The 27,231-nt window shown below is 55.9% G+C and overlaps 1 protein-coding gene across 1 annotated transcript; it reads left to right on the top strand.

Annotated features, from left to right (window-relative positions):
- RASA4B (RAS p21 protein activator 4B) lies at positions 1 to 25,737 on the top strand. The gene is made up of 21 exons (XM_066274481.1): positions 1 to 103; positions 5,164 to 5,220; positions 6,835 to 6,948; positions 7,411 to 7,472; positions 8,574 to 8,703; positions 10,447 to 10,528; positions 11,113 to 11,244; positions 11,479 to 11,570; positions 12,876 to 12,993; positions 13,221 to 13,371; positions 13,680 to 13,744; positions 14,099 to 14,211; positions 14,464 to 14,656; positions 14,887 to 15,024; positions 15,619 to 15,763; positions 16,369 to 16,538; positions 18,250 to 18,387; positions 19,533 to 19,668; positions 20,906 to 21,026; positions 24,847 to 24,911; positions 25,072 to 25,737. Exons 1-21 carry the CDS (start codon positions 39 to 41, stop codon positions 25,191 to 25,193), a joined length of 2,409 nt encoding a protein of 802 aa, XP_066130578.1. The 5' UTR covers positions 1 to 38; the 3' UTR covers positions 25,194 to 25,737.
- The last annotated feature ends 1,494 nt before the right edge of the window (positions 25,738 to 27,231 follow it).

Genomic DNA, 27,231 nt, shown 5'->3' with positions numbered 1-27,231 from the left:
GACTGCCCTGGGCCAGGACCTCGCGTTGCGAACCCACGATGGCCAAGCGAAGCTCGCTGTTTATCCGCATAGTGGAGGGGAAGAACTTGCCCGCCAAGGACATGTGAGCGCGGCGGGGGAAGGAAACCTGAACTTTACGGGGAGGGGCGCTGTCCTTTACGCCTTACCTTTCGGGGGTCCGCACGGCCCGCCCACAAGTAGAGCGAAGGAAAGGGTGTGGCGACTGTGTCCGCAGTGGAAGACCCTCAGGAAAATGGGGACAGTGAGATGATTTGCTGAGAGAACTGGACAGGGGGTGACAGGGCAGGGCGGTGGACTGGGGACTGGGCGAGGATGGGTAAGGGGCCTCAGTGAGCCGGGAGCGAGCGAACGTTGGTTCAAGAGAGGAATGGGCTTTGACAGGACAGGAGCTGGGCGTGGGGGTAACATCACAGGGAGACATTTCCGTCAACTGCCGGGGGTGTGGCTGGAGGGAGGGAGTAGAGCCGCACCCCCCCCTGAAATGAGGAGTCTTCCTTTGTATTTTTTGAACCCTAAGTACCCTGGAGTGTGTGCCTGTGTCACGCCTAGGACCGAAGGGCTGCCCTGGGGCTTCCTGCCTTGCACTTAGATCAGGTGGTACTGGCATGAAGAGTTGACCTATAGGGCAGGGGGCCAGGACCAGTGCAGGATGCAGTAGCTGGGCTTGTAGCCTCATGAGTCGTTGCCTTTAATCCTCACAAGCACCCAGCAGGGCAGTTTTTATCATAACATTTTACAGAGGAGGCAGCTGAAGCTTAGAGAAGGCAAATGCTGGCTCCAGGTGTAGAGCAAGATCTTGAATCTAGGGCTTCCAACAATGGCTGGCATCTAGGGCTTTCCCTTGTTCCTGGCCTTCAGGAGCTCCTTGTCCTACCTTTCTCATTAGGTACCAGAGCTGAGCTGCTCATTTGATCCCTGGCTCTCTGGTATGCTGCCTTAGGCAGCTCCCTGTCCTCTAAGCCTTAGTTTTCCCTTCTGTAAACTGAAGGTAAAAATTTCTCAGATGGAGCAGTGGAAAGCACAAAGCTCCAGGGTCTCTGGCTGCCTGGAGAAGGGGGTGGAGAAGGGGAGGCCAGAGGCAGCATAGGGTCCAAAGTCTGCTGGCTGGACGCTTCTCATACCCAGACTCTTCATCAAGCTCCTGGATGCAGAGAGGTGGCTAGATGGGGTGGGGGGTGGGGTGCAGCACAGGAAAAAGGGGCCAGGCCATCTCTCTTACAAGGACTGTGGCCTCTGTGAGTTTCCTAGCACACTCATCTCAGCAGGAGCAGTTCCAGTTCAAGGGCCCCTGGGCCTTATGAGGCTGGGCTCAGCAGTTGCCATGACAATGGGTGTGGGAGGATGGTGGGGGACCTTCTCAAGGTGGGTTTCTATGCATGGGAGGCAGAGGGGCGGGAGCTGGGATTGTGGTTTCGGGGGGTAGGAAAGCTGATGAGCTCTGAGAAGGGTCTAGGCCTCCAGGTCCAGCCTTTAAGCACCCACTACACTTGTAACTAGGTCAGCTTGGCCTTCTCTGGCTGGTGGCAGCTGGGAGGAGCAGCTGGGAGGAGCAGCCCTTCCGTCTGTTTCCTCCCTCCCCTTCCCTGAAGCACTTGCCCTAGTGCCTGGCTCCAGGCTCTCACCAGCCCAGGGCAGTGAAGCTGTGGGCTGTGCCTACCTGGGATCCAAGGTGTCTGGTTCCTTGCCCAGCCCTGTCTCTGCACAGCTGAGGGACTCTGCACAAGATGCCTTCATTTCCGGGGGTTGGGCCACCAAGTCCTATTGGTTCTGCCTTTGAAATTTCTTTCCTTGCCCTGACCCCCTTCCTGACCTACTCGCCTCTCCTCGCCCCCTTTCTTTTGCCTTTCCTGTAGGGGCTGGTATATATACACAGTTCTAACCTGTCAACTGTCTTTTAAAGCCAGCTGTGACCTTCTCTCCCAGCCCCTCACATTTGGGCTACTGCCCTTCACAGCTCTGCTTCTGCATGTATTGGGGGCCTTCTGCTCTCAAGCATTCCCCTTCAGAGTCCTCCAGAAAACTCCTGTTCACCCTTCAGGACCCCTCTCAAACTTCTCTCCCGGTACTGGTACCCTTGTGCAGGGTTCACTGTCCCTGTTCTGTGCCCTTCAGCACTTTGCGTCAGTTGGAGTTAAGACAGAGCCCTTGATATCAATTGCTCCTTCCTGGGCTGCCTGTGCCACGTGACTGTGAGGGTAGGAACCATGACTCATCTGTCCCAACGTTCCAGGTACCCTGAGGGACACCTCGTCCAAAGTTGGAGACAATAAGAGGTGTTGAAGTCTCTTAATTTTCTCAGTAATTCTATAAGGTAGATATGCTCAGTTTGAAGATGAAACTGAGGCTCAGGATGTAGAAGTCATTTGCCAAGGCCACATAGGTAAGTAGAGAAGCCAGGATTCAAACTCACTCTTCTGCTGACAGGCCAAGAATCCTAGCAGGATGGAGGTTGCAGGCTGCTCTGGGGCTCAGTGGGGAGAGCCTTGCAAATGCCATGCAAGGCTCCAGCATTTGGCTCCAGGATGGCAAGGGTTTGGAGATCACAGAAAGCCCTCACTGAGTGCTGGAAGCAGGGGTGGGGGTGATCCAGCCTCCAGCCTGTCTTCTGAGCAGCATCCCTTCCAGCCAGGGCTTACACACTTATGAGGACAGGGAGCTCATCACTTATCATAATGGCCCATCTTGACTGAGACAGCTCTGAGGAAGGAAGGCTGTTGAACACAGCTGCCACCTGCCTCCTTGCCACTTCCACTCATGATTTTTTAGTTCTCTTAAGGGTACAGAACACAGCTGTGTTCCCTGTCACCAACAGTTCTCAGAGCCCACCTGTTCCTGTCATGCTTCCTCCCTGCTGTCTTCTATCCTTGGGTGCTTGGGTAGACAGACAGGAGCTGATTCTCATGGTGACCATTGACCCACTGGCTCCTATGCCCAGTGACCCTGGGGACAGGCCTGGGGCTATTTCAGGGTTTACCCTGATGGTTCCTCTTCCACAGCCTGGACACTGCCAAGGCCCTAAATATAGAGGCCCTGCAAGTAGCCAGGCTGGGCCAGAGCCGGGAAGTGGCTTGGGGAAGAAGTGGGAGAGGTGATCGGCCCAGGGGACTCATCAGGGCAGAAGACACTGGGCAGGGTACGAATCCCAACAGCTGGCCAGGGGCAGTGATTGGACCCAGGTCCTTAAATCTGGCCTTCGCCCACTCTTGACACTGTTGCCTTCCTGCCACATGATACAGCCACCTAGCGCATTCCTGCCCCTGCACACAGGTTCTGTTCTTGCCTCTGGGCCTTTACCCATCTCCATGGCCCTGCCTGCAACATGAGCCCCAAACCTCTACGTGCATTTACAATTCACCCATTGAGTGAAAGCTGAGCAGTGGGTAGTGCTGGGCTCACAGTACACAAGAGGTTTCCTGCCCCTAGAAAACCCCAGGCCCCCCCAGGGAAGAAGGCAGAAGCAGGGCAGGGAGGGATCTGTGGTGGGGGACAGTCCACAGAGGTCTCAGTCCACACTGAGACCTGGTTCCTCTGAGCTTCTTGCTCACACTTGTGCAGCTCCTGGGTCCTGCCGCCCAGCCTAGCACCTGGGGTGCACAGGGACCTATTCCTTGAGGCCTGGGGTCCCTTTACCTTCGGGTGGTGGGATGCAAGCTGGCGTGTTCCCAAGGGATTTTCTGGAGGAAGGGGCTCTTGAATGATAGGGAAGGGGGTTTGGGGCAGAGGAACAAAGAGTCTAGCGCAGGGTTAACATCAGTTGAACACCTCCCATGGCCTGGCCTTCAGGGAGCTGGCTTGACAAGTCCCATTTTATGGGGGAAGCTGAATCTTGGCAGACATTTTCTGTTGGCACCTGAGAGCCTTCAGAGATGTTTGTGTCGCGTGGTTTCCTCAAAAGAAGAGCCTCTTTTGAGAAGGGAAACAGGGCCCTTGGAATTTCCCAACCTCCAACACGAAAACACACTTCCTTTTTATAGAGGCCAGGCCTAAAGGGCTTTTCTGGAGATAGACCTCACCCTCCTTGCCCAGTACTAGCCCTAGGCCTAGCTGGGGCTGCCCTCAACCCCCAAGTCCCCTACCAACCAGACAGGTGAGACTGGGCAGTCCCAGGTTTGCCTCCCTGGTTCTTTGTCCCCAGATGGCTGAGAGCTCAAAGCCAGACTGTTATTTTTGTTCATTCATTCATCCATTCATTCAGCAAACACTCACAGGACCTTGTCTTGTGCCATGCCTTTTCTTGGGCCCTGGGGATACAGAAGTGGTTTCTACCTTCAGGTCACTCAGGTTGGGAGGCAACTGACAGGACATTACTAGCTTTCCTGGGTGGAGGGAAACATACTGAAGAGGGGACAAGCAGTAGGATCTCAGGAGAGACTTACTGTATTTCCCCATGTATGAGACGCATAGTTTTTCAAAAAATTTGGGGTCTAGAAACTAGGTACGTCTTACACAATGATTATAGTTTTTTTACCTGCATTCCCGCTTTTTTGCGCTTGTTTTTGCAGTCATTGTTGAAGACAGTGATTCGTCATCAGACACAGATAAGGACAAGCTAATGATGGGAGTTTTGACAGTAAGGAGGAGTTGTATGAATTTTATGACGAATAAAACTTGAGTTCAGTAACTTTATATAATACTTTTTTTTTTCAAATTTCGGGCCCCAAATTTAAGGTGCGTCTTACACATGGGGAAATACGGTACTCCCTGCCTCCAGACCCAGAGGGCTCTTAGAGGAGGGGCCAAGGCTGGGAGGAGTGGGAGGGTAGTGCTGGCAGGAGGGACAGCAAGAGCAAAGCCTCCGGGGACAGCATAAGGGGGCTGCCTGTGGTGTTGAGGGTCCGAGTGTCAGGGAGCTGGACTGAGGCTGTTGGGACTTGTGACTGTCTGTCTGTCCTCCCTGAGGTGGGGCCAAGAGCCTTGGGTAGGCTCCTGCCTTCCCTAACCACCACCTCCCAGACTGAGGGTGAGGACACAGGTTTTAGCCTAACCAACCTTGCGGCCCCACCCCGGAACCGTTGCCTCAGCCTTAACTGTCTTTTTCCTGGGGTCACTGGGGTGGCAGAGTGTGGGGAATGCCTAGAAGGCCCCCCCCCGTGGCCCTACCTGCAGCATCACCCCCAGCCCTTCCACTTGTCTGTCTTGCAGCAATGGCAGCAGTGACCCCTACTGCGTCGTGAAAGTGGACAATGAGCCCATCGTCAGGTACCACTCCCACCACCAGGATTGAGGGCGGGTGAGGCGGGATCCCTCCTCCATCCCTCCCACCCCCTAAGCCCATTTCAACACACACACCTCAGAGGGTTATGAAATTTGTATGGAGATGGGCACCTAATCCCCTGGGCCCCCACCACACCCGGACACATCTACTAGTAGGTGTGAAAGACCAGCCTATAATTCATCCTGCTAATTACTGACCTAACACCATCCCAGAATTATCTGCTGTGGGCCAGGCTCTTGGCAAAAGGCCTCTCAGCAGCTGTTCTTCTATAGTCTTTACAGCCCCCAAGAGGGACATCATGATGATGATGATGTTTAGTAACAAGACTGTCACTTTTGGAGTGCTGTCCCACCACTGTGTCTTATGGAGTGTGTCTCTGCCACACTGTACTAAATGAGTCCAGCCCATTTAATACTTACAATGAGCTATATATATCATTAAACCCTATTTTTGGATAAGGAAACCGAGGCTCTGAAAAATTAAGTAACTTTCCTAAAATCACATACTTAGTGGCAAAGCCAGAACCCAAGTCTGGCCTGCCCCAAAGCCTGAGTTCCTTTTCCCCTCCGTGGTCCTTGCTCTGACTTGGTGTCCCCTCTCCCCTAGAAAGCCCCACAGTGGTTGTCCCCCAGAAAAACTGCTCCTCTCCAGGCTGAGGAACCCCAGTCTGCACCCAGAAAGCCCACTTCCCCTGGACCTTCCTTTCTCCATGGGCGTCACGATTCTGGGCAGGGTCTTTGCTGTCCTGTCCTGTCCTTGCCCTCATCCCAGCCTCTGCCTCAAAATTCATGGCCACAGCTGCTCTGCTGGCTGCCCATCTGGGTGCCCACTGCTGCCTGCTGGCCAAGGCCGCCTGACTCCCAGTCCTTCCCACCTGCGAGCAGGGTCTGCCCTCCTTCCAGGTTCTCCTAACCACAGACACCAGGTGAAGAGAGGGACGTGATAGCGCTGAGTATCTCAGTGACAGGGACACTGACGTCCCAGAGTTCAAGTGGCCTCTCTGAGACGTGTTTGGGTGAAGGTGACCCCCTGAGCCTTATTATGGGTTCTTGGGGACTTCAGCTCCCCCCCCCCCCCCGCACATCCTTGCTGAGTCCCGTGAGTTGAAGGCTCTGACCCAGGGGGGTTGGCTAGAGCTGGGTAAGGTCCTGCCCAGACGAGATGTCTCAGGGTCAGGCCCCAGACCTTGGCTCCCAGGTTCCCAGGCCCTCAGGAGAACTGTCTGGCTCCAGAATCAGCTTGGCCATCCTCCTGACTCCACCCTCAGGAAGTCCGTTCAGCATCTGGAGTCAGGGAGTCCTGCTATGTGACCTAAGCTGCTGCCAACTGTGGTCTCAGTTTCTCCAGGTGTAAAATGGCCTGATAGATGCAGCCCTGTGCCCTACCCAGGGCAGAGAGGAAGGTCAGGAGGGAGTGGCTGCTGGTGGACAGGGTGTGGACAGGGTGTCTGGGACACGGGAATTCACCAACAGCAGCACAGTTGTTCCCAGGAGTGGAAGGGGGTGTGGGGAAAGGTGGGCTCGAGTGACACAGCCCCACCTTGCTCAGCCTGGGGCCGGCAGGTGGCCTGAGCAGGTGCTGATGGTCCTCTCCTGTAGGACAGCCACTGTGTGGAAAACCCTGTGCCCCTTCTGGGGTGAGGAGTACCAGGTGCACCTGCCGCCCACCTTCCATGCGGTGGCTTTCTATATCATGGACGAGGATGCCCTCAGGTGCGTGGGCCCCACTCTTCAGCTGGAGCCTGGACCCCACCATCTGCCCCTCCCTGGTCCATTTCACTGCAGGGACTGCTGGTCACTCTGCATCCTCTAAAGAGCTTGGAGGGAGGGGGATCCCAGGAGGATCTGGAAGGGTACAGAGTGTGAGAGAGAGTGTGTGTGTGTGTGTAGATTTACCATGCTTGCACCATGTCATATGTGTGCATGTGTGGGAATATAGGCATAGGTATGCTGTGTGAGGTGGGGAATGGGTACCCAGAGAGCGTGAGCGTGGCATGTATGTGGGCACACGGGTTGGTCCATGTGCAGAAAGGTCATGGGTCTGGCTCAGAGAGAGAACCCTGCAAGTGACTGGAGTGTCAACCTCCCTGCTTGCCACAGGAGCCCTAAACTTGGGAGGGGGGGTCCTGGGCTCCCTGCAGAGCTGCCAGCGCTAGCTTCCTTTCCATCCTCCAGCCGGGATGACGTCATCGGGAAGGTCTGCCTTACCAGGGACACTCTGGCTGCTCACCCTAAGGGTAAGGTCCACAGGAGGGACCCCGCAGCTCACTCCTGTTGCCCCTCTCCTGGCCTTCCTCCTCTCTCCCCCGCTGGTCTTCCCAGCCCCCAGCCTTCCCCTGACTCAGAGACCCTTCCCCGAGGCTCCTTCATGCCCCATGCTCAGGGAAAGCCATTTCTACCCTCCCCAGAAGGACCTACGGCATCTCCTGCACACCCACTTCTGTGCCTTGGGCCCCATTCTGCCTCTGGGTTAGGACCATATACCCGATCAAAAGGGCTGCTGGTGATGGGATCTGAGGAGGGGGCCTCCTTAAACTCCATTGCCGAGATGTAGGGACCCCTCCTCCCAATCTAGCTGGCTCCTCTGTACCCCCCAGGGCCCCCTCAGCCTGGGCCCCAGTGCCACTCTGTCCTAAGTCTGAGAGGTCAGCCCTGCCCCAGCCTTGCTGTGACTGGGGGCAGGTGTTGCCTTCTCTGGGCTCTGAGTCCCCTTGTGCCCATGAAGGTTCAGACCAAAAGCTCTTAGATGCTTCCAGCTCCGCTGGCCTGAGCCCCTGGGACTCTTAGGGGCCTCCAGGCACACACCTGCTCCTGTCTGTGAGGCTGGGGCAGGCATGCGGGGGTGGAGGGGACTTTGCTGACTCATGGAGCCTCTTGGCCCCTGCCAGGCCAGAGGCCTCTTCTGCCAGAGACCCCAGCCAGCCCCTTGGGGTCCAGTGGCCCCAGTGATGCCATTCTCTTACCGCTTCCCCTTCTGGGCTGGGCCCTCCTTCCAGCCTCCCTAGGTGGGAGCCACTCTTCCCCTGTTTTCAGATAGGGAAACCGAGGACAGGGTAGTGCTGTGATAAGTTAGGGTAGGGCCACCAAATGCAGCATGGCACAGTAGCAAGTATAACGGGGTCACAAGTCTTTGATTCTAATCTAGGCTCTTCCAAGTACTGTTTCGCAGCTCCTGAGCCCCACATCTGCCACTGGGGACAACGGCCCCTACCTCACAGGAGCTTGAGAGAACTCAGGGAGGGGGGATTAAGGAAGAGCCACATGGTGCCTGGCGGGGCTGAGGGTGAAGAGCGCGGGAAGAAAAGAGCCAGGCCACTGGCTCAACCGCAGCCTCACAGGTTTTAGTGGATGGGCCCACCTGACGGAGGTCGACCCTGACGAGGAGGTACAGGGCGAGATCCATCTGCGGCTGGAGGCGGTGCCAGGGACCCCAGCCGGCCGGCTGCGCTGCTCTGTGCTGGAGGCCAGGTGAGATTGGGGGCTGGGCAGCGGGGCCGCGGGCCCCACAAAACCAGAGAAACCCACTGTGGATGCTGGGCTTCCGCTGCTCCCATCGACTTCCTGACCCCGTGCCTCCTCCATCAAAGCCTGATCTCAGGCAGACTGGAGAGGGTTCCCTGGTGTTCTGATGGCGGAACTTCAGGCATTCCAGTGGGGGTGGAAGTGAGCAGGGACCCTGAACTATAATCATGCAGCCCCAGTGCCAAGACTGGGCTTCCCCTGGGTTTAAGAGCTGCATGAACTTGGCCCGATGTATGATGGTGGGAGAGTCCTTGGTTTGGTAGTTGGGGGTGTGTGTGTGAAAGAAGTTTCTGAAAAACTCCACAGTTTCTCCTCAGGAGGGACAGTGACTTGGGTGGGAAGGTGGGCCTGAGTCACCTGTGACAGAGACGCCCCCCCTCACCCTCCCCGCAAAGTATTTTTAGCGGCAGGCCTGAGTGTGAGTCACACACTCTCCATGAGAAACGCCTGCCTTTCTGGCTCTAACCCACTTCCACAGGGTTATTGCCTGCCCCTGGGGTGGGAGGGGTCCCCAGCCTCCGCCGGCTGCCCACTGAGGGCCACCAGCCAGCGGCAGCTATGGGAGCATGCCCCCACTGTGGAGTGGTTGGCATCCCTGGGAGGAAGATCTCTCTCCTGAAAACAAGAACTTTGGCTTCCCAGGCTTAGTTTTCCGTCCTGGGCTGGAGTGTGGAAGGGGCACAGTCAGATGGGAATGGTTGGACTTGGGGAGAGTCACGGTCACGCCGCTCATGAGCAGTCAGCCTCTCACATGCCATCCGTCCCTCCCTCCCGTTTCCGTCTGCTTTAGCCTCGCTGGCACCAGGCTCTCCGTGGCACATGTGCACACATGCTCACACGTACTCACACTGCCCAGACGACTGGGGACATAATGGCTGGGCCAGCCAGGCCTTTTAGCAAGTCCTTGGATGGGGGAGTGGTCTGTCCAGGTCTCTCTTTAGAGTGTGGGGGGCTCGTCTCCAGTGTCCTCAGCTCAGACTCCTTCTGGAATTCTGAGACAAACCAAGAGGCTGCCTTTAGCTGTGGAGGCAGAAAGGACATATTCTCATCTTTCTGGGCAGATTCTCAAGACCAACCTCTGGAATTCTGTTAGATGATTCCGAGGAAGAAAGAAAAGCAGGCATGAGAGGCTTCAAATTTAAAATAAGGAACAGAGCAGGAAATAATATTTATAGCAAATGGAAGAGGGGTAGGCTTTGTGGTCTACAAGCTTCCATGCTGAGGGTGCTGTAACCAGACTGGCTTTGGAAGGGACCCTCTGTGGAGAGATGATTGGCCAGCCTGCTCACCAAGACCCCCCTTCAGTAGGGGGATATGTCAGGGCAAGCCTTTTAGAAGCTCATTACCTCAGTTGCGGGGTGTGTCTGCATTTTACTGATGAGGAAACCAAGGCTCAGAGAGGCGGCCCTGGGAACACCGGTGGGGGCCCACGGTCCCGGCTGCTTCACACTACACTTGCCTCCTCAGTCACCTCAGGTGCGGCAGCCTAGTCAGAAGGAGCTGTGGCCTGGTGTGGGGCCCTAGGTGGTGATCGCTGTGGCAGTTGAGGTCCAGAAAAGAGAGAGATGCTGTCCACAGTCACCCAGCTCTCTGGGGCAGATGAGCTCAGAGCTTTCCAGCCTGGTGTGGCTACCCCACAGCTGGGGCAGCTTAGGTGACGGTGGATGTTTTGCTTCCTCCTCTCCCCAGGGACCTAGCGCCCAAGGACCGGAATGGTGCATCTGACCCCTTTGTTCGTGTGCGCTACAATGGCCGGACCCAGGAGACCTCGGTGAGGAGGCCTGTGGACTGTGGAGGAGGCAGGGAGGCTGAGGGCCCACTGGGCCCCTCACTGCCTTACCACCTCCTCGCCATCGCCTGGGAGGTCAGGGCTAGGACTGCCCCTTTACAGAGGAGGCTCAGAAAAGCAGGGTGACCTCTCTGAGGTCCCAGCCCTCTGGCACCAAGCCCTGTGGCCCCGTCCGTGTTTCACTCCTGGCCTGGCCGGACCCTGATAAGAGGCAAAGCCAAGAGCTTCCTCCAGTGCTTTCCTCACCTCCGGGAAACAGCCAGGGCGCTGGGCTCAGCCCCACGTGGGAGGATGTGAAGACCTGGGTTCCCAGTGCAATCTAGTACTTGTTTGTTTTGTGGCCATGGACAAATGCCTTACTCCAGGCCTCAATTTACCCACTTGAGAAGTGGGTGGGGGCTTGGGCAGGAAGTTTTTACCTCTGCTATTGCAGGGCCTCTGCTTGGACCCAGGAGAAGAGGCTACTTAAGTGCCCCCGCAGGGAAGCCAAGGGACCTGTTTGGGGTGGCTTTGCCCTTAGTTGGGCCTGGGGACCCCATGGAGTCCACCCCCTGCTTTCTGGACAGATCGTGAAGAAATCCTGCTACCCACGCTGGAATGAGACATTTGAGTTCGAGCTGGAGGAGGGGGGCACGGAGGCGCTGTGCGTGGAGGCCTGGGACTGGGACCTTGTCAGCCGCAATGACTTCCTGGGAAAAGTGAGCACCATGCCCCTCCAGGCTGCACCTGCCGCCTTCAGTGCCTGTCCTCCCAGCCATCCCGCCCCTCCACCTTCCTCAGAGAGGGGCACTCAGGAGACCTGGGGCTCCCCAGAAACAGCAGCCCCCCTGTCCCCAACACCACCGGTGCCCAGGGATCCTCTGAAGGTACAGTAGTTGGTAAGGAAGAGACCTGAGTGGCTTCAGTGTGCCCCCCCGCCACTGTGCCCCCAGGTGGTGGTCAATGTTCGGAGACTGTGGGCAGCCCAGCAGGAGGAGGGCTGGTTCTGGCTGCAGCCTGACCAGTCTAAGAGTCGGAGGGAAGAGTAAGTGCTGGAACTTGGTGGCTGGGATTGCGGGCTCTGGGCCTGGGGGAGGCTGAGAGTTGGCTTCAGCAGGCAGGGGGCACTGGTCAGGGGTGGGCGATAGGCCCCAGGTTTCTTTCAGCTCTTTCCCACCAGGCCAGGGTCCTACTCCATGCAGGCTGGACCCTTCCTCCTCTCCCTTCCCACAGCCCTGCACTCAGCTCAGTCCTCTGAACTCGGAGGCGGGGTCCTACTCCACGCAGGCTGGACCCTTTCCTCTCCCTTCCACAGCCCTGCACTCAGCTCAGTCCTCCGACCTCGGAGGCAGGACATGTCTCCTGCTTTTCGGCTAGTTGATGTTTCTGGAACAAGCCTTTATGCCCTTTCCCTTTAAGAGTTCCTTTGAAGACCTCACACTAGAGTTCAAGTCCCCAGAGTTCTGAGTCAGTGTCCCTGAACCATAGCTCTGACTTGCCCCAACATTCTCTGGGAATAAGGCTGCCAGATAAAATACAGGATGACCAGTTACAACTAAACTTCAGATAAGCAATGAACAATTTTTTAGTATAAGTATATCCACGAAATATTTGAGACAAACATACTAAACTTTTCAAATTCAACTGGGTGTCTGGTATTTTTATTTTGCTAAATCTGGCAGCCCTATCTAGGAAGCCCTCTGGCCTCCTTGCCCACCCCTCAACCCAGAAATGGAGGCTCAGCAGTGCCCCCCCACTGTAGATGGGCAGAAGGCCCTAGATTCCCATCCCCACGGTCAACAGAGCAGGGGCAGGGCGGTGGGGTGGACGTATCAGCATAAGGCATTTCTGTCTTGACGGCTTCTACTGCACGTGAGGCCGTGAGCGGAGCAGCATCACCCAGTGAACTGTGTCGTGCTGTGGGCAGCGGGCCTTAGAGGCTGTTAAGTGTTGGTTGGTGCGCTCACCAGGAGGAGTGAAAGCAGGGGAGCTTGGAAGTTAGGTCAGATGTTGCAAGTTGCTTAACCTGCTGGAGCCTCAGTTCCCTTGGCAGGTTGTTAGTGGGATTGGATATTTGCTTCTAGAATAAAGTGCGTACATGAAGGAGCTGTTCTCTGGGAGTTTCTAGACTTGAGGCTAGAGAGTCCAATGTGTCACATGGGTCAAACTTGGAGTCCACAGGCATCTAGACGTGGCAGGAAGCTAGGCCTTGAAGACAGATGAATTTCCATGAGTATGGAGGCAGGAGGGGCTTTCCAAACAGATAAAACAGCCTGGGAAAATATTGGGAAGTGAGGCAATCCAGGGAACCAGGGTGGAGGGTAGAGAGGTCACATGCTGCCTGTTCCAGGGGCAACCTGGGCTCCTTGCAGCTGGAGGTACGGATGCGAGATGAAATGGTGCTGCCCTCCAGCTGCTACCAGCCCCTGGTGCAACTGCTGTGCCGTGAGGTGAAGCTGGGCACCCAGGTGAGGGCCCCCCCAGGGAAGGCGGGAGGGTTTAGGGATGGTAGGCCTGTCCTCCCTGTCCACCCTGTCCATCTAAACCCAATCTGAAGAGCAGTAAACGGTTTTCAGTATGGTAGTGTCCAGGGACCTTTGCCATCTCTTGAGAAAGCCCTCTGAGGTCCTCAGAGTGAAGGGTTTGGGTTCCCTGTGTGTCCTGCAGCCCTGTCTCTCCTTGCTGCCTCCAGCAGGGCCCAGGACAGCTGATCCCACTCATTGAGGAGATGACCAGCACTGAGTGCCGCCAGGAAGTGGCCACCAACCTTCTCAAGCTCTTCCTGGGGCAGGGACTGGCCAAAGACTTTCTGGACCTGCTATTCCAGCTGGAGCTGAGTCGTACTAGTGAGACCTGGGAGGAAGTGGCCTGTCTGAGGGTGTTGTGGAGAGTGGAGAGTGGAGCAGGGAGCCAAGGACTCTAGAGATGCTGGGGGGGGGGGGAGAAATCCAGAAAGTCCTCCTGTAGGAGGTTGATGAATCAGATTAGGAGGAAAAGGGTCAGGTTAGGAGGCAAGGGCAAAAGCAAAAGGCAGAGGTGGGGCAATGGATTGGGATGTGGCAAGGAGGCTCTTTATAAAGGGCCAGCTCTGTCCTCTTCCCCAAAGCATTGTTTCTTTCCCAGCCCCCTACTCACTGGAACCTCTTGTTTATAGGTGAGACCAACACCCTGTTCCGGAGCAACTCTCTGGCCTCAAAGTCCATGGAGTCCTTTCTGAAGGTGAGGTTGCATGGTATCTTGTTTTTATTTGTATATGAGGAGACTAAGGTTCAGAGAAGCCAAGAGACAGAACTTAAATTCAAGTCTTCTGTCTCCATGTCTCCATGTCCCAGGACCTTTAAGGCTAGGAATTTCTACCTTTAGTTCATTCCTTCATTCATTGATTTATTTATTAATTGATAGATTGATTGATTCATGTAGCAGCAGTTTGAGCTGTATTCCTGTGTGCTTGGCCTGTTCTGAGTGGATATAGTAGGCAGATGGTGCACAGTTTGGCTGGGAGGCCAGCTGTGGGGAGATGGCTGGCAGCTGGGGGGGGTGGGCAGAGCCAATGCTGTTCTCGGTGGCCCCCAGGTGGCTGGGATGCGGTATCTGCACAGTGTCTTGGGCCCCATCATCGACAAAGTATTTGAAGAGAAGAAGTACGTGGAACTGGACCCCAGCAAAGTGGAGGTCAAGGATGTAGGGTGAGATTGGGGAAGGTTCTTGGGAGGGAAAGGGGTTGAGTGTGGGATAGCCATTTCTGCAAGTGTACGTTTATGACTCTTTCTGCCTGTGTCTACCTACCTTTCTTCTATCTGCTCACTCGCGTGTTGTTTCTGTGTCCCTATCTCGGCTGATGCCTTTTGGTTGCCTGTGTCTCTGGGAGTCCTTGCCCAACTCGTGTGCGCAGACGCTGACTGGGACCCTTTCTGACCATCCACCTCCGCCCCACACAGGTGCTCGGGGCTGCATCGCACGCAGACAGAAGCCGAGGTGCTGGAGCAGAGCGCGCAGACGCTGCGCGCCCACTTGGTGGCGCTGCTGAGTGCGCTCTGTCGCTCCGTTCGCGCATGCCCAGCCGTGGTCCGTGCCACCTTCCGCCAGCTTTTTCTGCGCGTGCGAGAGCGCTTCCCCAGCGGCCAGCACGAGGTGCGCCCTCTGCGGGCAGGACTGGGTGAGGGAAGAAAGCGGTAGGGAAAGGGGACCCGTGGGACCCCCAGGTCCAGAGCCGGAAGGGGTGGTGGTGGTGGAGTTAGTAACCGAGGACAGGCAGAAAGGCAGGGTCATGAGGAGAGAATGGGACAGCGCCAAAGGGAAAGCTGTTGTCAGGAGCTTAGGCCTGATGGAGGCCAGCCCACTGCTCTCCCCTCCCCATCCAGAACGTGCCATTCATCGCTGTAACCAGCTTCCTGTGCCTGCGCTTCTTCTCTCCCGCCATCATGGCACCCAAGCTCTTCCACCTGCGAGAGCGACACGCAGACTCCCGCACCAGCCGCACTCTGCTCCTGCTGGCCAAGGTGTGGCTGCAGGCGCGGGTGGGGATGCTCAGCTGGATGCTGAAGGGGGGGTCCTTGCCTGGCCTGCACTGTGTTCCCTACTGGCTCCGGGAGGGAAGGCCTTATGATTACTCCATGGATACTCGCACTTAAGTTTACACAGCTTTTCACAGTTATCTTATCTAATCTCACTGATAAGGGAACAAGTCTGCCACTGGGAAGGAGGTTGCCCAAGGCCACATAACCTGTTGGTGGTGAATTCCAGGCCTTTCAATCCAGATCTGCTAACTCTCAGGCTGGGCCAACCTGCCCAGCCTCGGGCTGGGCCGGCATACACTATGGGGCAGAGTCTGATATAAGACCTACAGAGGAAGGACAATAGGTTGGGTCTAGGTAGTCTCAATTATCAGGTCCTAAAATGCCTCATACTCAGTGATCTGTCCCCTACTCCCCATCCTCCCTGGGGATGGAGTGGGCCTGTGAGTGGAACCTATGCTCTTTCTTCCTCCATTTCTACTGTGGGAGTAGCACAGACTTGGGGGGGGGGATGGGACGAGGTTCTGTGGCTGGGCAACTGACGCAGCAGAGTCTGGCCCTTCCTGCTGTCATCTCCAGGCAGTCCAAAATGTGGGCAACATGGACACGCTGGCTTCCAGGGCCAAGGAGGTTTGGATGGAGCCCCTGCAGCCCACTGTGCGCCAGGGTGTGGCCCAGCTGAAGGACTTCATCAGCAAGCTGGTAGACATGGAAGAGAAGGAGGGTGAGTTCTTCCTGTGAGGCCCATAGCCTCTTGTTTGCATTAACCCGCCACCTATCCTATGGCCCCATCTACCTCTGTGCCTCATTGGCTGCTCCTACAGCGCCTCATCACATTTGCTCTGCTCAGTCCCATGGCCATGCCCCTAACCTGTGCTTCTGTAAGTTCATCCTACAGCCTGCTGGTGACGTTTGCTCAGCTCAGACCCCACTCAGCCCTCTACCCTTTTTTTTCGTGAGAGGAGGGGAGACAGACTCCCACATGTGCCCCGACCGGGATCCACCGGGCAAGCCCACTACGGGGCAATGCTCTGCCCATCAGGGCACTCCTTCATTGCAACAGGAGCCATTTTAGTGCCTGAGGCGGAGGCCGTGGAGCCATGCTCAGCGCCTGGGGCCAACTCGCTGTAATCGAGCCCTGGCTGCAGGAGGGGAGGAGAAAACAGAGAAGTGAGAGGGGGAGGCGTGGAGAAGCAGATGGGTGCTTCTCCTATGTGCCTTGAGCAGGAATCGAACCCACAACATCCACACACGGGGCCGACGCCCTACCACTGAGCTAACCAGCTAGGGCCCAAACCCATTTTTTGTCCTACTACCCCTGCCTGGCAGAACTGGACCTGCAGAGGGCGCTAAGCTTGCAGATGCCGCCAATGAAGGAGGGGCCACTCTTCATCTACAGGACTAAGGGAAAGGGCCCCCTCCTGTCCTCCTCTTTCAAGAAGCTCTATTTCTCTCTCACCGCTGAGGCCCTCAGCTTCGCCAAGACACCCAGCTCCAAGGTGGGTAAGGGGGGAAGTAGGCAAGTAGGGGTCTGAGGGGTTGTAACACCTGGAAGCACCTGTCTCTTCCTCAGAGCCCATCCCAGGGTCCACCAGGGTCAGAGAAAAAAGCTAGGCAAGACTGGCCTCCTGATGTCAGCTGCAAGTCACTTAAGACCCAGGAGGAACAAGCTCCCCTGAGAAGGGGGCCTGGGGCAGGCTGTCTCTGTGGTGTCCAACCCTGGCTTCTTGGTCAGGTGCATGAGTGGGGCAGGAGGCTGAGAGGTGCTTCTGGGAAAGCAAGGAAGCAGGCAGGAGCTAAGAGGAGTCCTGAGTTCCAGCCCTGTGTACCTAGGGGAAGTGTCTCAACCTCTCTGAGCCTTAGTGTCTTGGAGATAGTGGCCCCTACGTAACAGGTTGTTGAGGGTTAGATGAGATGATCTTTCACAGGGTCCAGAGCCAGGATCTGGCACAGACCAGGACCTAAACCAATGATATTTCTAAACACACTGTGTCCCCTGGGCTGGCCTCCTTTGAGCGCTCTTCTCCCAAGGAGGTGCTTAATGCGTCCTTTCTGGATGGACCTTTGACCCCTATCTTGGCCAACCTTATTCCCAGTCAGCCAGGCTCTGGGATGGTCTGCCAGGGATGCCCCGAGCAGCTGGGGGGTACTGAAGGGATGAAGTTGCTCCTTGGGGTGACCCCTCAGCTTAGGCCTCCCACTTTCCAGCTTCTTTTGCTTTTGGGTCCCCTCAGCATTTTCTGAAGCTTCAGTAAAGCCTGGCTACCTGGGCCCCTTACCCTGCTCTGGGCCCCTTTCTGTTTATTGGCATTGGCACATTATGAGTACCCCCTGTGCGGTGCCACTCCCACTGCCTTCTTTCACCTCTTCTGTAGCAGGCACACCCAGCATAGGCAGCACGCGGCACATCCTCTGGGCTGTCTCTTCTGTAGCAGGCACACCCAGCATAGGCAGCACGCGGCACATCCTCTGGGCTGTCTCTTCTGGCCTTTCGGAAGTTCTACCCTGAGACAGCTCAGACATGTGTTCCCAGGGGATGACACTGCCCCTCTCTGCTTGTCCCTGAGGCCGGTGGGGGTGGTGGGCTTATATGCCAGCCTGGGGAGTGTGGACATTATCCCAAGGGCCATGGAGACTGGTCATTTGAATGATGAGGGACTTGGTGAGTTCTGATGGGAGAGTATTCAAGAGGCAAGGAGAGCAGGGTCTGGAGCTGGTGGATTGGATGCAGCTTGAGCAGATTGGCGTTCTCTCCGGGATATGGGTATTTTACATCCAGAGCTTTCCTCTGTCCCATTTGTATCTCATTAGATTTGATGGTGGGAGTGGGGGAGGGGTCGGAGGTGGGATATGACTGTTAGAGTCTGGGAAAATAAAGGTGAACTGGGAAGTGGATAACTGCAAAGGCACATGGCCTGGTCCATGGAAGCCCTTACCTTCCCGCCCGGGGAATGCTGGGTGTCCAGAGACTTCCAAAATTCAGACCTCCCAGGACAGCTGGGAGCCCCTAAGAGGTCGAGTGTGTGGACACCATCTGTCTGCATTCTGTCCTGGCTAAGGTCACTCACAGAGCAGGCTCCGAGAGGGACAGGCATTCTGGGTCCCCCATGCCAATCCCTGGTGCTGCATAAGGGGAGACTGAGGCCCAAAGATACGCAGTGGAGTGGCCTCAATTGGAACCCTTAATCTCTCTTCCCCTGCCCCTCTCAGAAAAGTGCCCTGATCAAGCTAGCCAACCTCCGAGCAGCAGAAAAGGTGGAGGAGAAGAGTTTTGGCAGCTCGCACGTCATGCAGGTCATCTACACCGACGACACGGGCAGGCCCCAGACCACCTACCTGCAGTGCAAGGTGGGGCGGGGTGGCGGGAGCACCTTGGGGAGGGGTGCTATGGGTGTCCCCCGAGGGGGTTGGAATGAGGAGTGAGTGAGTCACCCCTTTGTCGGCCACGAGGTATGTGAGGTCTGGGAGTGTGCGTGTGCGTGTCTCTCCGTGGGCCTGCCTAGGCACCCCCATGTAGGTCTGTGCTTCACGTGGAAAGCGTTTGTGGGAAACTGAATTTCCAAGCGTCTTGATTTGGTTGGTGTCTATGTGTACCTGTGTGTGTCTGTGTGTGTCTGTGTGTGTCTCTGTGTACCTGTGTGTGTCTGTGTGTGTGCATATCAATGAGTAACAGTCATTTATGTCTGTGTGTGGCTCTGGGTGCATGCTCTCACTTCTTCCTCCCTGTTCGTGGATTCTTTCATTTATTAATTTAAAAAATACTTATTGAGCACCTGCTAGGTTCCAGGCATTGTTCTAGGTGGTGGGGGTGTGGCAGCAGATAAAACAGAGTCCCTGCCTTAGTGGACCTTATATTCCAGGGAAGAAGATGGACTGATAAGTAATAAATATTTACAATGGCAGATGGCAAATAGTGCCTTGAAGGGAAGCAAAGGAGCCTAAGAGAGATAAGGAGGGGACAAATAGGGTGCAGCAGGGAGGGATGCTGCTTTATAAAGGATGGTCAGGGGGGCCTCCGTTGGTGGCATTTGAGCAGGGACAAGGTGAGGGATGGAGCATCCAGGGGAAGAACACATGGAGGAAGAGCATGAGTAGGAAGGCTGTTCCCCGCGAATGGCTGTCCTGGGTGGGAGGTCACAGACCCATCCCATGGGGTCCTGCCCTCTATGGGCTCCCTGGTGGGTCAGAGTGCAAAGCCACAGGGAAAAGTTGGTAACAGCAGAGCCACCACATATGGTTGACAGGTTGTGAACTACCCAAGATCATGACCAAGGGGGCCAGGGGCAACCCATACTCTGTTTACCAAGCCAGGTGTCTGGGCATGAGCTGCGTTCTTAGGGAGAAAGGGCAGTCTTTCCTAATTCACTCACATCTGCTGAGTGTGCTAGTGGGGAGCATATCGATCTGAGTGGCACAGAGAGGCAGGGAGGGAGGCGCCCTGGAGGGGGTGACCTCTCCTCAGCTCCATTCCCTCTGCTTCCTGGTCCCTGCAGTGTGTGAATGAGCTGAACCAGTGGCTGTCTGCACTTTGGAAGGTGAGCATCAACAACACTGGCCTGCTGGGCTCCTACCACCCTGGTGTCTTCCGCGGGGACAAGTGGAGCTGCTGCCACCAGAAGGACAAGACAGGTGGGGGTGAAGGCCTGGGTCCCGTTGGGTTGCATCTGTCCACAGCAGGCAGCCTGCTACCAGAGCTGGTCATGGGGACCTTGGGCCTTGGGCATTAGAGGGATGGCCCAGAGGAGCTTCTACTAGAATTTTTGGTGATGATGGAAATGGTGTTTATCTGTACCTTCGCCATGAGCACAGGTGGCTGCTGAGCACTTGTGTCTGACCAGGTAGTGGTGCATTGGATAGAGCATTGGACTGGGACAAAGAGGACCCAGGTTTGAAACCCCGAGGTTGCCAGCTTGAGCTTGGGCTCAACCAGCTTGAGTGAGGGGTTGCTGGCTTGAAGCCCAAGGTCGTTGGCTTGAGCCCAAGGTCGCTGGCTTGAGCAAGAGTCACTCACTCTGCTGTAGCCTCCCCCGGCCAAGGCACATATGAGAAGGCAATCAATGAACAACTAAGGTGCCGCAACAAAGAATTGATGCTTCTCATCTCTCTCCTTTCCTGTCTGTCTGTCCCTATCTGTCCCTCTCTCTCTCTCTCATTAAAAAAAAAATGTGGCTAGTGGCTAGTGGAGCCAAGGAACTGAATATTAAATATTTTTAAATTTTATTTAGCTCAATTTAATTTAAATAGCCATATTTAAGTGTGGCTAGAGACCACTGGAACCTGACCCACCTGGATTTGAGATTGAACAAGGGGTGGAAACTGGCGGCTCTTGACAGTGTGTTGCTGGCTGGTTGGCCTTGCCTGAATCCTGACAGTTCCCATCACAGTGATAACCTTGTCATTGGTGAAGTGGGGCGCCCCAGGGCCTACGAGGCTCAGGGAGGGCAGATGCTTGTACCAAGGTGGTAAAGCCAGCAAGTGGTAGGGCCAGCTCCTTCCAAGGCACAAACGCCCTGTTGGCTCATTCACCGTAATATTACATTCTGGGATGGTCCTGTTTCCTTCCAGGCAGGTACTTCTAGAAAGTGGTCCAGCTCCCTAAGTTATATTCTGTGCAATTTCCACGCTGTGCAGTCATGTCCCCATGGCTCAGGAGTGAACCTGGGAGAGGAGTTGCTGTCCCCAGAGTGTGGGGAGCCATAGGCAGGCCCTGGGCCAGACTTTCCAGGCTGTGCTCCCAGCCAGGACCCCCACCAGGGACCCCTGAAGCCATCCCTTTCCCTCTCTAGGCCTCAGTTTTCCAATCAGAACTACCAGGAAGTTGGACATGAGCTCTCACAGTGCTTGACCAAGACTTATCTGCCCCCAGATCTGGGCTGCGATAAGACCCGGTCACGGGTGACCCTGCAGGAATGGAATGACCCTATCGACCATGACCTGGAGGCCCAACTCACCTACCAGCACCTGCTGGGCATGGAGGCTGCACTGCGGTGAGGAGGCCTATGCAGGGCCCGAGTCCCTCGTGGGAGAGCTCATAGAGTCCGGGAAATGTGCTGGGGGTTGCAGGCGGAGGCAGGGCTGCGATTCAGACTTAGGGCTGCTCCGTGATGACTGGTCGCCTCCCTCTGATCTCTGATCAGCCCCAGTGCCTTTCGACCTTTGGCAGCCACACCTGGGGAGGTGCACCTGGATCTCTGCAGTATGAGTCCAGCTCATGTTAGGATGGAGACCCCAACATGAGCTGCAGAAGCCCAGGGCCAGGGCCATGGCTGCTTCCTGCCCCGGCTGACTCAGACTCCCTATCTTTCCAGCCTCTTGTGGTACCCTCAGAGCACAGGGATTGTCTTCAGCCAACTCCCCGAGTTCCTCAGCCATCTTGATTAATTCAGTGGTTCTCAGTACTGGCTTCAGCGTAGGAAAAACAGGATGGTTTTCAAAAACAACTTAAAAAACCCAGGATGCGCCCTGGCCGGTTGGCTCAGTGGTAGAGCGTCGGCCTGGTGTGCAGAAGTCCTGGGTTTGATTCCCGGCCAAGGCACACAGGAGAAGCGCCCATCTGCTTCTCCACTCCTCCCCCTCTCCTTCCTCTCTGTCTCTCTCTTCCCCTCCTGCAGCCAAGGCTCCATTGGAGCAAAAAAGTTGGCCTGGGCACTGAAGATGGCTCCATGGCCTCTGCCTCAGGCGCTAGAATGGCTCTGGTTGCAACAGAGCGATGCCCCAGAGGGGCAGAGCATCGCCCCCTGGTGGGCGTGCCGGGTGGATCCCAATCGGGTGCATGCGGGAGTCTGTCTGACTGCCTCCCGTTTCCAACTTCAGAAAAATACAAAAAAAAAAAGAAAAACCCAGGGTGCTCAGGCCCTACCTTATTGACTTAGAATATCTGTGGCAGGGGATGGGGTAGCATGGGGACATTTTAAAGAGCTCCAGGGCTTCCTAAGAGCACCGCTTCCCTGGACAGTTTTAGCCCCCACACCTCTGCACTTGGGCCAGGCGGGTGGTGGCTGTCCTCCATGCTCCTCGTGTCCTCCTCCAGGGTTTATCTGTTCAAAATCCTTCAAAGTTCATGCTGTCAGACTAGAACTATTTACTTCCCTGTGACCTACACTCACCAGTGGCTTCCAGGTCACAAAAGCCACCTCCTTTCTTTTTTTTTTTTTTTTTTCTGAAGTGAGAAGCAAGTAGGCAGAGAGACAGACTCCCACATGTGCCTGACCGGGATCCACCTGGCAAGCCCACCAGGGGGTGATGCTCTGCCCATCTGGGCCATTGCTCCATTGCAACCAGAGCCATTGTAGTGCCTGAGGTGGAGGCCATGGAGCCATCCTCAGCACCCAGGACAACTCCGCTGCAATGGAGCCTTGGCTGCAGGAGGGGAAGAGAGAGAGAGAGAGAGAAAGGAGAGAGGGGGAGGGTGGAGAAGCAAATGGGCGCCTCTCCTATGTGCCCTGGCTGGGAATCGAACCTGGGACTTCCACACACCGGGCTGACGCTCTACCGCTGAGCCAACTGGCCAGGGCTGCCACCTCCTTTCTGACAGTGTGGTCCGTCACTAGCTTTTTCTCCACCCTACTCTGGCCCCCTTACCCTATTGACTTTATTTTCTGCCTAGAGGATACAGCCACCACCCTGTCCGCTCTGTTCCTGAGCTCCACACTATCAGAGACTTACTCTTTCACCCACCTGGACCCTTATTCCCGTGGCCACACCCTAAAACCTCCATTCCCTCCTCCTCCTCATCTTCCTCGTCCTCCTCCTCCTCCTCCTCTTCCTCCTCCTCTTCCTCATCCTCATTTTCTAGGCTCCACTTGAATTTCACTTTATGTATAAACACATTTAATATTCACAATCACTGGACCAAGTAGGTACTCATATTATCCCCCATTTAACCCAGGAAACAGTGGAGCTAAGATTCGAACCCAAGCCACCTTGGACTGAGGCGGGTCCCACCATGTGACCAGTGCCCATGGCTCTAATTACCACACCCTGCTTTAAGACCCTCCCCACCTCTCATTCCAGCTCACTTCCTCTGGTGTCCGGTGCCAGTGGAACTTCTACCCGCTAGGATCTCAGACCCACTGACCCAGCCACCTGCTATATCAGTTTCCTGTGATTGCTGTAACAAATTACCACATACTTGGTGGCTTAAAGCAACACAGATTTAGTCTTACATTTATAGAAGTTGGAAGTCAGAAATCTGCCTCAACGGGCTAAAACCAGAGGGGCCTGTGGTCCCTTCCTCCATTATCAAAGTGCATCACTCTATTCTCTGCTTCCATCATTGCACTGCCACCTTCCTCTTTACATCTTCCTCCCTCTTAAGACCCTGTGATTACATTGGGTCCACTTTCCTCACTTCCCCTCACCTCCCTCAGCCCCATGTCCAGCCCTTTAGCAAGTCCAGTCCCTTGGCTTTACTTTCAGAATAAGGCCAGATCGGGCCTTCTTACATTTACACTGACTCTCCGTGTCTGAGCCTCTCATACCTTCCATTGTGGGAATAACCCAGCAGCCTTCTGACTGGCCATTCTGCCTCTACTCCTGCCTCCCTAGGATCTGTTCTCCCCACGGCCCCCAGAGTGATCTTTTCAAACACAAAACATCACATCACTCTCCTGCTTAAAACCCCTGAAGACTTTCACAGCCTTAAAAGCCAGTGTCTCTGTCCTGCCTACAGTGCTCGAGTGCCCTGGCTGACCTGCTTCTCAGTTCCATCTACCACCAGGCCCTCTGTGCTAAGCTCCCTGAAGCTGTCCTTGCCTTCTTGCTGTCTCTGGGCATTGCCACCACAGGACCTTTGCACTTGCTGTGTCCTTTGTCTAAAGGTTCTCCCCCAGTTGTTCACGTGGCTTGTTCCTTCACCTGACTCAGGCCTCTGCTCAAAAGCATGGCACCTGTCAGAGAGGCCTCTCCTAACCACTGTTACTCTAGAACATGATGGAACTCATCAGTATGTGTTGTTGACTCATTTTTGCCTGTCTCAGTTACACTGAGCTCCCTGATGGCAGGCCTATAGCATTTGCTGCTCTGACCCCAGTACTGAGAACAGGGCCTTACACATTCCAGCCCCTCAGTAAATTTGAGTAACATGAACGGAGGAGTAAGGGAATGACATTTGAGCTCGTCTGTGAGGTTCCCAGGATCACTCTCAGAGAGTGAAGCAGGGAAGGGCATTCTGAGCAGTGGGGGCGACATGGAAAAAAGGCTGTGGTGGCTGCACTGAGAGAAGCAGGAGAGCAGGCCAGGTGACCCTGGAGGGACAAGAAGGTGTCTGAGCAGGAGGAGGGGCTGTTAGACCTTAGCGGAGGGAAACATCTCTCCCAGAATAGATCAGAGAGACTGTCAAAGGGCTGAGCCAGAAGAATTCTTACATCAGGAACTTCCAAGTGTGGGGCCCATGCAGCTGCTCAGCCACCAATACACACACAAGGATTGGACCTGGGGGGACCTGTGCAGAACCCCAATTAGGAATCGCGCTTAAAATGTCAGTCTCCATGGCCAGTTAACTAATTCTTGACCAGTTAATACTAGATGATTTTCAGGCCCCAGTGGCTCTTTTCCCAAGGGCCCCTCAAAACAAGAGTGACATGATTCTAGCTTGGTTTCCAGAGTACCTTCTGCTGAGGCACAGTTGGGAGTGCAGGAGGCCCAGAGGGGGAGGTGACCAGGGACCAAGACCTGGGCCTGCGTTGCTTCTGCATAGATAGAAAGTCAGCCCTGTTCCCCTAAGAAGCCCTTCCAGTCAGGATCCCCACACTGGGTCACCCAGCCTTCCCGGCACGGGCAGCAGGAGCCCTCACTCTGTCCCCGCAGGGAGAAGCACCGGGAGCTGAGTGCAAGCACAGAGGCAGGCTCCGCGCTTTCAGGCCCTGGTGAAGGTAGGTCCCTCCTGTCTGGACTCTCGGTGGTCTGAGTGTCCTTCAGGGACACTGTGAGTGAGGCTCCTGAGGCCTACTTCTGGGGGCCCTCTGACCTTTGGGACAGGCACTGGCAGGCAAGGTCCAGCCTGCCCTGCTCTCAACCTGCACCTGCCTTCAGCCCCAGAGGACCCACTGGCCCAGCTGCTGCAAGTGCTGCAGGACCTCCGGGCGGCACACAGCTGCAGCCCAACCAGCTCCTCGCCCTCAAAGCCGAACTGCCTCGCGGAGCTGCAGACGTGAAGCCTGCCTCACACTCCCTCACCAAGCCCCCTGCCAGGTGCTGGACACCCCTGGTGCACTCTTGGCCCTTCACCTCAGTCCCTCTCACTGGGGTGCGGGGCCTGGGTCTCTCCTGAGCTGGGTGAGTTGGGTAGCCAGGGACCAGCAGATCCAGAAATCCAGAGCTGACAAGGCTCTGGCCCATCGTCCCCCATATGAAGTCTGTAGGGGAACCTGGGGGTTCCTGCTCCTCTGAGAGGCCTGGCTGCTCCCTGCAGTCCCTGCCCCGGTCACCAGCACTAACCCAGACTCCAGGGACCTTCCACTGCTGCCCAGGGCCCACCCAGCCAGAAACTACCCCTGGGATGGTCCACACCCAAGTGGACTGACAATTCCTTGGGCCCAGAGAGGCAGGAGGGAACACGGCCTAGGAGATGAGGCCATGACCTCAGCACTCACTTTGCTCTCAGCTACCACTCCGCCTCCTCTCCTCACAGCCACTGGCTCTGCCTCTGGGAGAGCATCGCAGTGCTCTGGTGCCAACAATAAATGTGCTGTGACTGGCTCTGCGCTCTCGCTCTCGTGATGGGTGTTGGGAGGAATGGGTCTGAGGACCCCAACAGCTGCTGGTGGGCGTGGCCAAGGACTGACTGCCGGCATAGCTTCTGCACCCCCCTCGTTCTCCTTTGCTTTCCCCTTCCCGGGGGGTGGGGTGGGGGGGGGTGGTGTCCCCTTTCTCCTCCCAGCTGCTGGTCCCTCCATGCCCTAGGGTCACTCCTCCGTCCTCCACAGGTTACAGAGCCTCACCTGGCTCTTTCTGGGGCTCTGCTGCTCCTCTGCTTCAGGTATCCTGAAGACTGCACAGTATCCTGAAGGGGCAGGTTCAGAACCTTGAATCAGGTGGCCTGGCCCTGGTGCATTCCTTTTGCCAACCCCTTCTGCCAGAGCACGGCTCCCTCTGGTCAGAACCCCCCTGCCGTCACCCCGATCCATCTCTAGGTACACAGTAACCTCCGACATAATAAGATGGGGGAGGCACTTCCAGCACATTCTTTAAGACTCTCCTTCAACCAAGCTGGGAACCTTGCCTGTGAATCCTAGGCCTAGGACAGTCCCCAAGGACCTGGGTCACGGGTAGGACCCCTGATCCAGCTGACCAGTGAGGTCCTAGGGCAGGGCCATCTGGACAGGCTACATACTGGGTTCTTTGAAGGGTGGCAGAGAAAGCAAAGGGGGATGAAGGAATGGGGCTGCCCACCTCCCTCAACCTTGTGGTTTTTGTGGCCATGCTGACCTTTTCTCCTGGTCGCAGCCTCAGTGGGGGGTTGTGTCCCCCCACCAGCAGCCCACCAACCCGACCCCTTGGATGTCCATCACCTCTTGGTTGCGGTGCAACCATCCTGTGGACCTTCTGAGCCTCTTTGCAGGGCTAGGGAACCCCTCTTCCTTCCAGGCCCAAGGCTTGAATCCAGGGGTGGCTGAGCTCACTCTGCACCTGCTGCATCAAGAACACCTGGTTCTCTGGCTACTTCCTTAGAGCCTCACACAAATACTCATGCCTGTTGGATCTTCTTGGGTTTCGAGGACCTCATGGTCAGGAAGTATGTATTTCAGGGTTTCCTGAGCCCCAGTGCAGGGAATGCAGGGGAAAGAGAAGTGTGTACTTATTGGGGTTGTAACAACTAGAATTCTGGATTTTAAATGCACACATACAGCCACCCACTGGGACTCTCCTTCAGTGGATCCTGGTGTGGACATGGCCACCACAGTCAGAAGGGAAGTTTAACATGAGTAAGTGCCTGGCACTACTCCCACTGTTCGTGTACCCCCACACCCAGGGTCTCCTCTCCTCTCAGCCTCTGAGCAGAGCTGCCAAATCCACAGGTGCCACATTATTTTTGGAAGACACCTGGAAAAAGAGGGTCACAAAAGACTCCTGTCTGCCCATGGGACATGAAAGTGCCAGAGGTCACACTTTCCACCAACCCAGGCATTCTACATCAACACCATACAGCCTCAGGATTGCCAAGCCTATTTACCCAGGGGGCTGGCAGCACAG

The sequence above is a fragment of the Saccopteryx bilineata genome, chromosome 4 (assembly GCF_036850765.1).
Source record: "Saccopteryx bilineata isolate mSacBil1 chromosome 4, mSacBil1_pri_phased_curated, whole genome shotgun sequence".
Lineage (NCBI taxonomy): Eukaryota > Metazoa > Chordata > Mammalia > Chiroptera > Emballonuridae > Saccopteryx > Saccopteryx bilineata.
This window is presented reverse-complemented; position numbering and strand designations above follow the sequence as displayed.

Coding starts and splice junctions, on each gene's coding strand:
- RASA4B (XM_066274481.1), top strand. CDS start 39: ATGGCCAAGCGAAGCTCGCTGTTTATCCGCATAGTGGAGGGGAAGAAC. Junction 6,949..7,410: donor ATGGACGAGGATGCCCTCAG/GTGCGTGGGCCC, acceptor TCCATCCTCCAG/CCGGGATGACGTCATCGGGA. Junction 14,657..14,886: donor TCCCCAGCGGCCAGCACGAG/GTGCGCCCTCTG, acceptor CTCCCCATCCAG/AACGTGCCATTCATCGCTGT.